The sequence below is a fragment of the Esox lucius genome, chromosome 19, assembly GCF_011004845.1.
Source record: "Esox lucius isolate fEsoLuc1 chromosome 19, fEsoLuc1.pri, whole genome shotgun sequence".
NCBI lineage: Eukaryota > Metazoa > Chordata > Actinopteri > Esociformes > Esocidae > Esox > Esox lucius.
The window spans coordinates 13,118,038-13,131,812 of NC_047587.1; the positions used below are offsets into that span (position 1 = coordinate 13,118,038).

Consider the following 13,775-nt stretch of genomic DNA (forward strand, 5'->3'; position numbering starts at 1 on the left):
CTACACGGATTGGCTGCAGGGATGTGGATGCTAATGAGGCATGCGCTGTCTGTGCCCCCCCCCAGGGGTGCTGGTACCGGAGGTCTGGGCCTGACCATCGAGGGAGCGTCCGAGGCTAAGATGACCTGTAAAGACAACAAGGACGGCAGCTGCAGCGTGGAGTACGTGCCGTTCACGCCAGGGGAGTATGACGTCAACATCAGCTTCGGAGGGCACCCCATTCCAGGTAACGCCAGATCCGCCTCAGGGAGCGCAGAAGATATCGCTGCTTCTCCAGGTCCGCTTCACGGTGCCGTTCTGTCTGTGTGTCGTGCAGGCAGCCCGTTCCGTGTGCCGGTCCGGGATGTAGTGGACCCCAGCAAGGTGAGGTGTTCCGGTCCAGGCCTGGGAGATGGAGTGAGAGCCCACGTACCCCAGATGTTCACCGTGGATGCCACCCAAGCAGGGAAGGCCCCACTGGAGGTGCAGCTGACAGGACCATCAGGTGGGAGGTTCTCTACAGGAAACACACATACACACATATAGAGACATCAATGCACACACATGTACACACACAAACACACACAACAATACACACATATAAAGACATTAATGCGCACACATGTACACACACACACACACACTCATCAATTCACACATACACACATATAGAGACATCAATGCACACACATTTAAACACACACACACACACAGCAATACACACATATAGAGACATCAATGCACACACATTTAAACACACACACACACACAGCAATACACACATATAGAGACATCAATGCACACACATTTAAACACACACACACAGCAATACACACATATAGAGACATCAATGCACACACATGTACACACACACATCAATACACACACACAAACAGACACGCATCAATACACACATTTACATTTGCATATTCATTTGAGTGTAGCTAATAACTGTGTTTTACCGTGCAGGTTCTGCCGAGCCCGTTGCGGTGAAGAACAACGGCGATGGAACCCACACGGTGAACTACACCCCAGCCCAGGACGGCCCCTACACCGTCTCCGTCAAGTACGCGGACCAGGAAGTTCCTCGCAGGTACGTAGCAGCCATGTTCACCCCTTTAAAAGCCTGTTTCTAACGGCTCGTGACGACGTGGGTACCTGTCTCCGTCCACAGTCCCTTCAAGGTGCGGTGCCATCCTGCCCATGATGCCAGTAAGGTCCGTGCCAGCGGACCAGGGCTGAATAAGTCAGGGGTTCCTGCCAGCCTGCCGGTGGAGTTCACCATCGACGCCCGCGATGCCGGAGAAGGACTACTGACCGTACAGATCCTGGTGGGCAACACACACGTACACACAGACACGCGGACACACACAGACACACACACACATTAACGTAGTCTCCGCTTGCCCTGCAGGATCCCGAAGGCAAGCCCAAGAAGGCTACCATCCACGATAACCGCGACGGGACCTACACCGTCTCCTACGTCCCGGACTCCACCGGGCCCTACACCATCACCATCAAGTATGGAGGCGACGAGATCCCCTACTCCCCCTACCGCATCTCAGCCCTGCCCACCGGCGACGCCAGCAAGTGTCTCCTCAGTGGTACGTCTCCGTTCTGCTGCGGGTTCTTCTCCGGGTTCTTCTCCGTCCTCCTCTGAAGACGGTTGTAGAGTCACTGATGGGTGTTTGGACGGGTCTTAGAACTGGGAATTGAAGTGTTTTTCTTCCTGGTGGTTTTATGGTTCTCTCTCGTTGTTTCCAGTATCTATAGGAGGACACGCCCTGACATCGGGCCTGACCAAAATGCAGGCTCACGAGGAGACCATCGTCTCTGTGGATGCAAAGGCTGCTGGGAAGGGCAAGGTCACCTGCTCCGTCACGACCCCACAGGGGGTGGAGCTTGACATGGACGTGCAGGAAAACCGCGACGGGACCTTCGACATCTACTACACCGCTCCGGAACCCGGCAAATACGTCATCACCATTCGCTTCGGAGGACAGCACATCCCCAAAAGTCCATTCCATGTCACAGTAAGTTCTCCCTGGTCAAACCCTCTGGTCCATTACACAACACTAATAACCAGCACAACAGCAGATAGTTGTCACCTGCGGGTGAAAGTGTCGATTTCATGTTCGGGATCTTCCCTGCATGCTGACTGGTCCTCTGTCCCACCAGGCCACCAAGGAGCCTGTAGTTCCCCGGGACGGCTCGGATCAGTTCCGCCCTCTCGACCTGGTCATCCCCTTCACCGTTCAGCAGGGTCCAATCACAGGTACTGGAACTCTCTTCTACACAGACGATAGAGTTGCAAAAATCTATTAACTTTCCAGAATGTTCCTAGGATTCTCTACTAATTCCCTCTTTATTGTGGGGATCCTACAGCAGGGATTTCTGGTTCAATGGTTTAGTAAAAAGATTCCAGATGCCTGGAGCTAATTCCTGTGCTTCCGAGACAGTCCTCCTACTGACCCACATCCTGTCCTGTGGTTCTCTAGGTGAGGTGCGCATGCCCTCAGGGAAGACGGCCCGGCCCCACATCACAGACAATAAGGACGGGACCATCACAGTGAAGTTCAACCCCTCTGAGAAGGGACTTCACGAAATGGACATCAAGTACGAGGGAAACCATATCCCAGGTAAGACCGGAGAACCCTCCTGCAAATCCAGGTTCCCTCCCAACAAACATTCTTGAACCAAGCCCCTTATGTTCTGGAGACTTGTTGTTTTGCATGTCCAGTTGAAACATGTAGGTCTTTCATACGAGTAATGTTTTTTTGTCTTGGTGGTCTCTTCTTGATGTGCCCTCCCAGGGAGTCCGCTCCAGTTCTATGTCGATGCCATGAACAGCGGTCTGGTGACGGCGTACGGCCCCGGGCTGTGCCACGGAATCGTCAACAAGCCGGCCACGTTCACCGTCGTCACCAAGAACGCCGGGGAAGGTGACCTTCGACTTATTCCCCTTTGACCCCTCTTTCGCATGTCGGCGGAATGAGGGCAAATGACGTTTCTCGTCAGTGCACGTCGGTGTATCACGCCTTTCAGTTTCTGTTCGGTTCGTCTTCCTCTGTGGTCTCTGGAGCCTTGGGTTGTAACCCGGCATCATGACCTGTTCCCCCCTCAGGCGGTCTGTCCCTGGCGGTAGAAGGTCCTTCCAAGGCCGAGATCACCTGTAAGGATAATAAGGATGGGACCTGCACTGTGTCCTACCTGCCCACCTCACCGGGAGACTACAACATCATTGTCAAGTTTGACAACAGGCACATCCCCGGCAGTCCCTTCACCGCCAAGATCACTGGTGAGTGGGCAGCAAGGAGAGTGGATATAGACAGCGGAGACACGATGAGCTATAAATGGCTTCCTATGAGACATGTGCTTTCTCAGTAGGAAGTATTATTTCAGCTGAAGACCAGAGAACCGAGAAGTTTTATCTAGTCTGTTGTTGCGGAAACATGGTGTGTTAAGGCCTTTAGGCAGTTGTAGATTAAGTGGTTAGTCGGTGTGGGGTTTGTTGAATGACCCATGAAGGCATTATAAACAGTTAATTAAGGCTTTATCTCGCTCCTGTTTAGGTGATGATTCTATTAGGACGTCGCAGCTTAATGTGGGGACAGCAGCAGATCTGTCCCTGAAGATCACGGAGTCAGACCTGAGTCTCCTCACAGCCAGCATCAGAGCTCCTTCTGGCAATGAGGAACCCTGTCTGCTCAAGAGACTGCCCAACAGACACATCGGTGAGACGGAAATGTTACCCACACGTTCCAAAAAGAAAAGATTCTCGGAAAGACCGTTAGCGGTTCTTGGCATTGAAGTGTCGGGCACACCTATATGTTTAAAAGGATATTTGAAAGACCTCCTTTTAAGGGTTCCTTGAAAATCTCCCTGAAAACGGAACCCCAAAAGCTTCTCCCTGAAAACGGACCCCCAAAAGCTTTTTGAGGAAGTTCTTTGAGGAACCTTTTAAAAAAGTTTCTTCGAAGAATCCTTTCAAAGCTTTTCTGTTTAGAAAGTGAGAATATAAAACGTTAACATAACAAATTCACTTGAATCTCCTTGAGGTTTACAACAGAAATTGGAGGCATCTCCAAATGGCTTCCACTCTTCCTCTTACACACTGCTCCCCTCAACCTGCAGGCATCTCCTTCACCCCTAAGGAGGTTGGAGAGCACGAGGTCAGCGTGAAGAAGAGCGGGAAACATGTGACCAACAGTCCCTTCAAGATCCAGGTTGGCCAGTCCGAGATCGGAGAGGCCAGCAGGGTCAAGGCCTTTGGGAAAGGCCTGGTAGAGGCTCACACCTTCGAGATGGCGGAGTTCTTCGTGGACACCAGGAATGCAGGTAGGACTAAAGCTGCACGGTGACCTTGTTCCTTCAACTGGTCACACTTTCCTTGTCCATCTCATCATGCTTCTGGATTAGGTTTAATAGACTCTGCACTCAGCCCACATGCATTTTTTATTTATTACAACTTGTACTCTTAATATTCACCTGGTCACCCCTCTGAGCCTGGTTCCTCTCTAGGTTTCTTCCAAAATGTCGGCCTTCTTAGGTAGTTCTTCCTAGCCGCTGAAATTCAACACTGTTGTTGGCTCCTTGGGGTTTCAGGCTGGCTGTTTTGTAAAAGTACTTTGTGGCAACTGCTGTTGTATAAAAGGCTTTATAAAGAAATGTGATTGATTGATTGACTTTCAATGGACGCTCCAAACTTGCCATAACCGACTCCCTGATTCTTCCTCTTCGTCTCCCAGGTTATGGGGGCCTGGGCTTGTCTATCGAGGGCCCCAGTAAAGTGGATATCAGCTGTGAGGACATGGAGGACGGGACGTGCAGAGTCACCTACTGCCCCACTGAGCCAGGCAACTACATCATCAACATCAAGTTCTCCGACAAGCACATCCCAGGTCAGCAGCTATCCGAAATGCGACAGCGTCAGAGAAAATACATAGGAACAGACAATTGACTTGATTGGCTCCCTCCCGTGCAGGAAGTCCTTTCACAGTGAAGGTGACCGGAGAAGGGCGGATGAAGGAGAGCATCACCAGGAAGAGAACGGCGCCGTCCATTGCCTCCGTCGGCAGTGCCTGTGGACTGAACCTCAAAATCCCAGGTGAGCTCAACATCAGCTTGCCCCACGGGGAGGTCAGCCAGGGCCCATCCTGGCACTGCGTCTTAACACGGGCACCCGGGGTGGTTGTCATGGTCTTAAGGTGGTGGCTGCGCCCGTCTTCAAACGTCTCAGGTAAACGCTCACCGTTTGTGCCTGTGTGGTCTCCCTCTGCCAATAGGAAACTGGTTCCAGATGGTGTCGGCCCAGGAGCGCATGACGCGCACATTCACGCGGAGCAGCCATACGTACACGCGCACAGAGCGCACAGAGATCAGCAAGATGAGGGGCGGGGAGACGAAAAGGGAGGTGAGGGTGGAGGAGAGCACTCAGATGGGAGGAGCAGGAGGTGGGAGTCCGTTCAGGGACGTTTTTGGAGACTTCCTGGGCAGGGAGAGTCTGGCTAGCTTCGCTGGGATACCTGCTACACCTGGTGAGTATCAGCATGACACTGGACTTCTAGATCCTTCTCTGGCTTCTCCGATTGCTTTGTCCTTTCTCTTTTCTTCTGTAAACTTTCATCTCTTGGTTTCACTTCCTCACTCTTCCCCCTTTCTCTCACTCTCACTTTCCTTTTATTTCTAAAATGTGTGTGTGTGTCATTGTAACCCCCCCCACCCCCAGGTGAGACCGCTGCCCAGGGGAGTATGACGGCCAACGTGACCAGCCCCAGTGGGAAGACAGAGCAGGCTGAGATAGTGGACGGAGGGGACAGCACCTACAGCGTCCGCTTCGTACCCCAGGAGATGGGGGCCCACACAGTCAACGTCAAGTACAGCGGGCAGCATGTCCCTGGGAGCCCCTTCCAGTTCACCGTGGGGCCCTTGGGGGAGGGAGGGAGCCATAAGGTCCGGGCGGGAGGCACTGGGCTGGAGAGAGGAGTGGCTGGAGCACCTTGTGAGTAGTCTGGTCTTTTTGGCTTCCTACCCTCTATGCCTCAACTTAAATGACTCTCATCCCTCCATATCTCAACCTCTATGACTCTCATCCGTCCATGATTAAACCTCTGTGACTCTCATCCCTCCATGTCTCATCCTCTGTGACTCTCATCCCTCCATGTCTCAACCTCTATTCTCTCATCCCTCCATGATTAAACCTCTATGACTCTCATCCCTCCATGATTAAACCTCTGTGACTCTCATCCCTCCATGTCTCATCCTCTATGACTCTCATCCCTCCATGTCTCAACCTATTTTCTCTCATCCCTCCATGATTAAACCTTTATGACTTTCATCCCTCCATGTCTCAACCTATATTCTCTCATCCCTCCATGATTAAACCTCTATGATTCTTATCCCTCCATGATTAATCCTCTGTGATTCTCTTCACTCTATGATTCACTTATTTTCCTTGTGGTTTTTGACATTGCCTTTTTTTTTTTACACCTTTTAACAGCTAGTGGAGCAATTTGTATTGATATTTATTTTCATGATCAACCAAGCGTCTTGCCAATACATAAAAGCTGATAATCCCTTACAACACAATGTTTAACCTGTGTTTCTCTGTGTAGCTGAGTTCAGTATCTGGACCCGGGAGGCCGGAGCTGGTGGCCTGTCCATCGCTGTGGAGGGACCCAGCAAGGCTGAGATCTCCTTTGAAGACAGGAAGGATGGCTCCTGTGGGGTGGCCTATGTGGTTCAGGAACCAGGTGAGGGAGGAGGACACCGTAGGAGAGCAAACAAACCATCCTAACCTCAACAGGGAAACAGATGTTGACCTCACCAAAACGACAGAAATAGGAGCCGGCAGGTTGTCTCACGGTTACTGCATCTGATCAGTAGCCCAGAGTAAAAACATCCGATGTTCTCTCCCTGAGCAAGGCAGCTAAACTGATTTATTGATGAAATGTCTGGTTTTAGTATTTTTTAGGGTAAAAAGATTATAATGGGATTGAAATAAACTACTAGAAATAAGTACTAAACATACACTAACAGCAGTTTCAAGGGAACTTTGTTTCATTAATAAAGTTCAGTGGTGCTACAATATGCAAACAGAACGAAATAATCAGAAAATATAGATTCTGTGGTGTTTGTATTTCATGGGGGGTAGTTCCTTGTGGCAACCAGGTCACACATCTGGCTACTGGAGCAGTCACCTCCACAGACTATCAGGGAAACAGGCATTCTGTTCATGCAGTGACAGCTTCTCATATGATCATTCAAATCTGACATTTATTTTTTGTTTGAATTCCTGCATTTGAATCTTGCGATCAGAGTTATTTTAGTCCCTGACTCCACGTCGGTCTGTGTGTCCTCAGGTGACTATGAAGTGTCTATCAAGTTCAACAACGAGCACATCCCTGACAGCCCCTTCATCGTTCCCATAGCAACACTGTCTGACGAGGCACGCCGAATCACCGTCACCAGCCTTCAGGTAGGAACACACACACACACCAAGACAATAACTCAAACACAACAGCACACACACACACACACACACACATATTCTTGCAGAATCACCTATTGTGATAGAATACTACCTACCAGGGCATTTGACAAAATAGTAATGTTCTGGGTTTTGCATTTCCTCCAAAGGGTTCCTGGGTGTGCTCAATCAGTAACCACATCTATATTTAAGGGATGTTATTCATGTTGTTTAGTGTAACAGTAACCCTCCCACACTCCTGTCCATCTTCTCCCTCTTTAATCCTCTCCTTCTTCTCCCTCTCTCCTCCTATCTCCATCTCTCTCTCTCTCTCTCTCTCTCTCTGCCCTCAGGAGAAGGACTTAAAGGTTAACCAGGAAGCGACATTTGCTGTTCAGCGTAACGGGGCAAGAGGCGTGGTCGATGCCAAGGTTCACACCCCTTCTGGATCCGCTGAAGAGTGTTATGTTACCGAGCTGGACAGCGGTAAGACAACCACAACATTAGCCTGTTACATTAGTGGTAAGACAACCCCAACATTAGCCTGTTACATTAGTGGTAAGACAACCCCAACATTAGCCTGTTACATTAGTGGTAAGACAACCCCAACATTAGCCTGTTACATTAGTGGTAAGACAACCACAACATTAGCCTGTTACATTAGTGGTTAGACAACCCCAACATTAGCCTGTTACATTAGTGGTAAGACAACCCCAACATTAGCCTGTTACATTAGTGGTAAGACAACCCCAACATTAGCCTGTTACATTAGTGGTAAGACAACCCCAACATTAGCCTGTTACATTAGTGGTTAGACAACCCCAACATTAGCCTGTTACATTAGTGGTAAGACAACCCCAACATTAGCCTGTTACATTAGTGGTTAGACAACCCCAACATTAGCCTGTTACATTACTGTTAAGACAACCCCAACATTAGCCCGTTACATTACTGTTAAGACAACCCCAACATTAGCCTGTTACATTAGTGGTTAGACAACCCCAACATTAGCCCGTTACATTACTGTTAAGACAACCCCAACATTAGCCTGTTACATTACTGTTAAGACAACCCCAACATTAGCCCGTTACATTACTGTTAAGACAACCCCAACATTAGCCTGTTACATTACTGTTAAGACAACCCCAACATTAGCCTGTTACATTACTGTTAAGACAACCCCAACATTAGCCCGTTACATTACTGTTAAGACAACCCCAACATTAGCCCGTTACATTAGTGGTTAGACAACCCCAACATTAGCCCGTTACATTACTGTTAAGACAACCCCAACATTAGCCTGTTACATTACTGTTAAGACAACCCCAACATTAGCCTGTTACATTACTGTTAAGACAACCCCAACATTAGCCTGTTACATTACTGTTAAGACAACCCCAACATTAGCCCGTTACATTAGTGGTTAGACAACCCCAACATTAGCCCGTTACATTACTGTTAAGACAACCCCAACATTAGCCTGTTACATTAGTGGTTAGACAACCCCAACATTAGCCTGTTACATTACTGTTAAGACAACCCCAACATTAGCCCGTTACATTACTGTTAAGACAACCCCAACATTAGCCTGTTACATCAGTTTCTTTAAGATCCGACCTTCCTTCTCTTCTCCAGATAAGAATGCGATCCGCTTCATTCCACGTGAGAACGGTGTGCACTCCATCGACGTCAAGTTCAACGGCAGTCACATCCCAGGCAGCCCATTCAATGTGCGAGTGGGGGAGGCGGGACAGGTCGGCGACCCGGGCATGGTGACGGCACACGGGCCTGGACTGGAAGGCGGGTGCACAGGTACGACACTCCTCCAGAATGTTGTTCTGCTCTACACAGGCCCCTCCCCCTTCACTATTGTATTCTAGGCGAAATGAGGTCATCGCATTAGAACTGCCTGTAATCATAGACATGAAGAATGAGGACCTTTCCACCAATTTTGATTATTGGTTAACTGACCTTCTCACCATCTCTCTCTCTCTCTCTTTGTCCTTATCCCTCTGTCTTTCTCTATTACTCTGTTTCTCTCTGTCTCTCTTGGTCTCTGTCTCTCTCTGTTTCGGTCTCTCGTTGTCTCTCTCTCTAGGTGTGGTGTCAGAGTTCATAGTGGACACCTGTAACGCGGGGTCAGGTGCCCTGTCTGTGACCATTGACGGTCCCTCTAAGGTCAAGATGGACTGTACAGAGTGCCCTGAAGGCTACAAGGTCATCTACACGCCTATGGCCCCCGGCAACTATCTCATCACTATCAAATATGGAGGCCCCAACCACATAGTGGGCAGCCCCTTCAAAGCTAAAGTCACAGGTCTGTGTGTGTCCTTGTGTGTCCATGTGTGCCCCTTCACTGTTTTCTTGTTACAAAAAGTTAGACGTGCTTGGGAATTATGTAACAAGTCCGTAATAAATAAATATAATGTTATATAAATAATTCTTCTCTCATCAGGATTATGGCATTAGCGCATTAGTAGGCACGGACTGACTGCTGAAGGTTTGGTGCAGCTAATGTAACTCTAGCAGAATATCTGAAATGTGTTTGTGAAGTTCCAAAGAATCCCTCGGAGTACCAGGACCAGCAGCTAGCTGTGCAGATAGGGACGGGGGGTACTATTACCCACTGGTTGCTGTTCTGAGCCGGGGCCTCTACCCCCACTCACAGCACTCCAATCAGTCTGGTGTCTGTGTGTCTGTGTGTCTGTATTGGACAGTGGGGGGTGTGGGGTTATGTTGCGCCTGCTGCATATCAGCTTGGTTTTAACTCCTGCCTCTATCTGTCTCTCTCTATCTCTCTGTCGCTCTCTCTGTCTCTCTCTCTGTCTGTCTCTCTCTGTTTCTCTCTCTCTGTCTGTTGCTCTCTGTCTGTCTCTATCTGTCTGTCTCTCTCTGTCTCTCTCTCTCTGTCTGTCTCTCTCTGTTTCTCGCACTCTGTCTCTGTCTCTCTTTGTCTCTCTCCCTGTCTCTCTCCCTGTCTCTCTCTCTCTTTCTGTCTCTCTCTCTCTCTCTCTCCCTGTCCCTCTCCCTGTCTCTCTCTCTTTATGTCTCTCTCTCTCTCCCTGTCTCTCTCCCTGTCTCTCTCTCTCTCTTTCTGTCTCTCTCTCTGTCTCTCTCCATGTCTCTTTCTGTCTATCTGTCTCTCTGTCTGTCTCTCTCTCTCTCTGTCTGTCTCTCTGTCTCCCCTCCGTCCCCCAGGCACGCGTCTGTCGGGTGGGCACAGCCTTCATGAGACCTCCTCTGTGCTGGTGGAGACTGTCACCAAGACGTCCAAGGTGGCCGGAGCGTACAGCTCCTCGTCCTCCTCCTTGTCCAAGCTGAACTCAGATGCCAGCAAGGTGGTGTGTCGGGGAGCAGGACTCTCAACCGCGTTGATCGGCCAGAAGAACGTCTTTAACGTAGACTGCAGCAAAGCAGGTGAGACAGATGGATAAATGTCACACCCACCCACACACACACACACACCCTTCTAAGCTACAGTTCCTCACAGGATGGCGTTCCAGTGGCCACGCCCCCTGTGCCGGAGTATCGACATCAAACAATATAAAATCCTCTGTAGGTCGCCTGTTCTAATTGGCCCCTTGGTTGCCTAGTTACATCTGGTTCAGTCTGAGATTAAATGCGCCAAATGTTTTCTCATTAGCCGGGATGTCGTTGAAAATGTGTGGTACAACCGTCTTTGTTGGTGTTGTCTTCCACCTGGTACAGTACATGTTGAATGTCAGTGTACAGTGTGCCGTTAGCATCTAGACTCTCAGTAAGACACACAGGAAGAACTGCTGCCGTTGATAGCTGAAGTAGCGTTTGGTTTCACTGGAGTTAGCAGATGACGTGAATATATCAGTCTGGACATCTGGACCAGCGCCGTAATACCGTTGTCCAACAAACAGGTGCACATTATTGCCTTTAATCAGGCTTGGCTGCACAGCTTCCGCTGGGTGAAAAACGGCTTCCTCAACCCACTCAAACGTGTCCCCTTTTCCTCTACCTCCACCTGCTCCCCTGTTCTCCTCCTCCAGGCACTAACATGTTGCTGGTTGGAGTTCACGGGCCCCGGATCCCCTGTGAGGATGTGTACGTGAAACACATGGGCAACCGCCTCTACACGGTCACCTACACGGTGAAGGACCAGGGGAACTACACAGTCATCGTCAAGTGGGGCGACGAAAGTGTTCCTGGGAGCCCTTTCAGCGTAGTCGTTCCCTGAACTTCGACCCCGACATCACCCTGCGCCATCGCTCCGCCACAGTTCTCAAAGGACTGCTGCAGACCCCCCCCCCCCCCTTCCAAAGTGCACTAAGAAATGCAAGGACTTTTCCTCTCTCACTCCCCTATAAGGAAAATAGAATTCAACCGTTATTTAATTGTGCCAAAGCTTTTTGTATTAACTCTTACTGTAATCGTTCAGAGGACGTTCTTGGTGACGTTAGATGTTGTACAGATGGATAGAGGGCTGACCTCCTTCCTTTTTTGCCATGGATTGTTTCTGTGACTCCATGGGCAGCGCACCCTCTATCCATCTCTATGTGAAGTGTTCCAAGCCTTGAGATGTGTTTAAAGTATTTTGATTGGTCCAAATATCTATAGCGCCAATAGAAAGATGTTGTTGTAAAGCAATGAACGGCTTAATGTGTGAATGTTACAAACATTAGAGAACTAGTTATTAAACAATATTAAAGTGTGATATTATATGGTTTTGTATGCTTAAAAAAAGAGAATGTTTTTTTGTTTTGTTAACCTATTTTTGGTAAGTCTTTGCAGAGCTAATAATAAAGATTACTGCTACCTTTCCTATTTTTACAGATTATGATTTAATACTACAGTGCTGATATGAGCATGCCCTCTGCATATCCTCATTATACACAGAAAACAACTGTTCTTTGACTGTCCCTGTGGTAGAATACTTTACGGTTCCAGTTAGAAGTATTATGGTTGTGTTCCAGGTAGAACCTGGCTTCTACATGGAATGCAGAAGTTTAAACCAGGAAGCAGCAGTTCAACCTGTACCTGGAATAAAAACCGGCTCTCCAACAGGGAAAGCCAAAGAGCCCTTATGAAACACTTTTATTATATGTATGTACATGAACTTATGAGCCATGGATTAGACTGGGCAGCAGGGGAGGTTCCAGAATATGTTTGATTTTATTTCAACAGACTTAAAACCACGAATAGTCTGCCTCCCCCAGACCAGGAGACGGTTTTGCCTGGTCAGCCTGTCACCTCAACAGCCTCTGTTTAATAATTTAATAATCAGTTTCTCTGATTATGCACTTTCATCATGTCCTGAGTACCAGCTCGAAAGCTGAATTTGACACAGTCAATTAGCTCCTATAAGATATGCGGATTTTATTTAAGATACAAGATAGGTAAACGATTGCCTGGCCAAGTGAAGTCCCCACCATTCAGTATAGGCATCACCCTGGTGGCAGAGTGCACCCATTGGTGGAGAGCTGGATGACAGCGGATCTCAACCAGGCCTCTTTGACACCAGGGGGCAGTATGGTCCTGACGACTCCCCCTGCTGACCGCTAGGTCCTACGTAACGAGCTTTGACCCTTTTTCTGAGGGGACATTTCTCACCGCTGGGTTAGAAAGCCACACAGATCCATTTCCTTTGTATCTATAATTAATCCTGCTGAAAGGAGCAAGCGGGTGTTTCCGTTCCTCCATTTGGGGCTGGGATCAGAGCAGAATCGCTATTCAACTGGATAAACAGGAGGCAATTAAGTTTGAGCACGGTGTTGTGGTATGTGTGTGTGTGTGTATTACACAGCCAGATGAATTCTGAATTCAGTTTTATTGGTCTGTTGGATGGGTTTTGAAAACAATCTGATGAAATTGGTCAATATACCAATTAGTGTGAGAGGGAAAAAACCCTGCAGAATTGGGTTTCCTTTGTAAAGGCAGTCTTGGTGAGCCCAAGGCATGTTTGACTTCCTCTTTATTTTTGGGTAGGGATGTGTGCTATGGCACCAGGCAGACAGGGAGCAATTAAGCTTTAACATGATGCTGTGCTTCGTGTGTGTGTGTGTGTGTTCGCGTGTGTTTGTTTGTGTGTGTGTGTGTGTTCGTGTGTGTTTGTGTGTGTGTGTTGGTGTGTGTGTGTGTGTGTGTATGTCTGTGTGTGTGTCTTTTCGCCTGGTACCACTGATTGGTGTTAACAGTTTGAGTGTCCCACTGTGATGGAGCCAGCCTCTTCTCTGCCTCTGCTGTTCTTCACAGAAAGGAACCTATAATTAGGGCTTATTTTATCTAGTTCTTTGGTTCTCCCTCGACAGTCTGGTTGGTTGAGAATGTGGAGGCCGACCGTGTGGCTGACGTGATGAGG

General features: G+C 48.7%; 1 protein-coding gene across 2 annotated transcripts in view; it reads left to right on the plus strand.

Annotated features, from left to right (window-relative positions):
• The window catches only part of LOC105021804 (filamin-C), a 29,129-nt gene extending 16,892 nt beyond the window's left edge, over positions 1 to 12,237 (plus strand). For both annotated transcript variants that reach the window (XM_013138905.3, XM_013138906.3), the window contains 23 exons: positions 66 to 226; positions 317 to 484; positions 949 to 1,072; positions 1,154 to 1,310; positions 1,394 to 1,583; positions 1,744 to 2,012; positions 2,158 to 2,254; positions 2,478 to 2,618; positions 2,793 to 2,921; positions 3,104 to 3,277; positions 3,552 to 3,713; positions 4,114 to 4,317; positions 4,728 to 4,880; positions 4,964 to 5,086; positions 5,265 to 5,516; positions 5,708 to 5,980; positions 6,594 to 6,731; positions 7,341 to 7,456; positions 7,801 to 7,933; positions 9,083 to 9,259; positions 9,546 to 9,764; positions 10,646 to 10,864; positions 11,467 to 12,237. In XM_013138905.3, coding sequence (XP_012994359.1) covers positions 66 to 226; positions 317 to 484; positions 949 to 1,072; positions 1,154 to 1,310; positions 1,394 to 1,583; positions 1,744 to 2,012; positions 2,158 to 2,254; positions 2,478 to 2,618; positions 2,793 to 2,921; positions 3,104 to 3,277; positions 3,552 to 3,713; positions 4,114 to 4,317; positions 4,728 to 4,880; positions 4,964 to 5,086; positions 5,265 to 5,516; positions 5,708 to 5,980; positions 6,594 to 6,731; positions 7,341 to 7,456; positions 7,801 to 7,933; positions 9,083 to 9,259; positions 9,546 to 9,764; positions 10,646 to 10,864; positions 11,467 to 11,654 — 3,967 coding nt within the window. In that variant the 3' untranslated portion in view covers positions 11,655 to 12,237. The remainder of the gene's footprint in view (positions 1 to 65; positions 227 to 316; positions 485 to 948; positions 1,073 to 1,153; positions 1,311 to 1,393; positions 1,584 to 1,743; positions 2,013 to 2,157; positions 2,255 to 2,477; positions 2,619 to 2,792; positions 2,922 to 3,103; positions 3,278 to 3,551; positions 3,714 to 4,113; positions 4,318 to 4,727; positions 4,881 to 4,963; positions 5,087 to 5,264; positions 5,517 to 5,707; positions 5,981 to 6,593; positions 6,732 to 7,340; positions 7,457 to 7,800; positions 7,934 to 9,082; positions 9,260 to 9,545; positions 9,765 to 10,645; positions 10,865 to 11,466) is intronic.
• Positions 12,238 to 13,775: the final 1,538 nt, after the last annotated feature.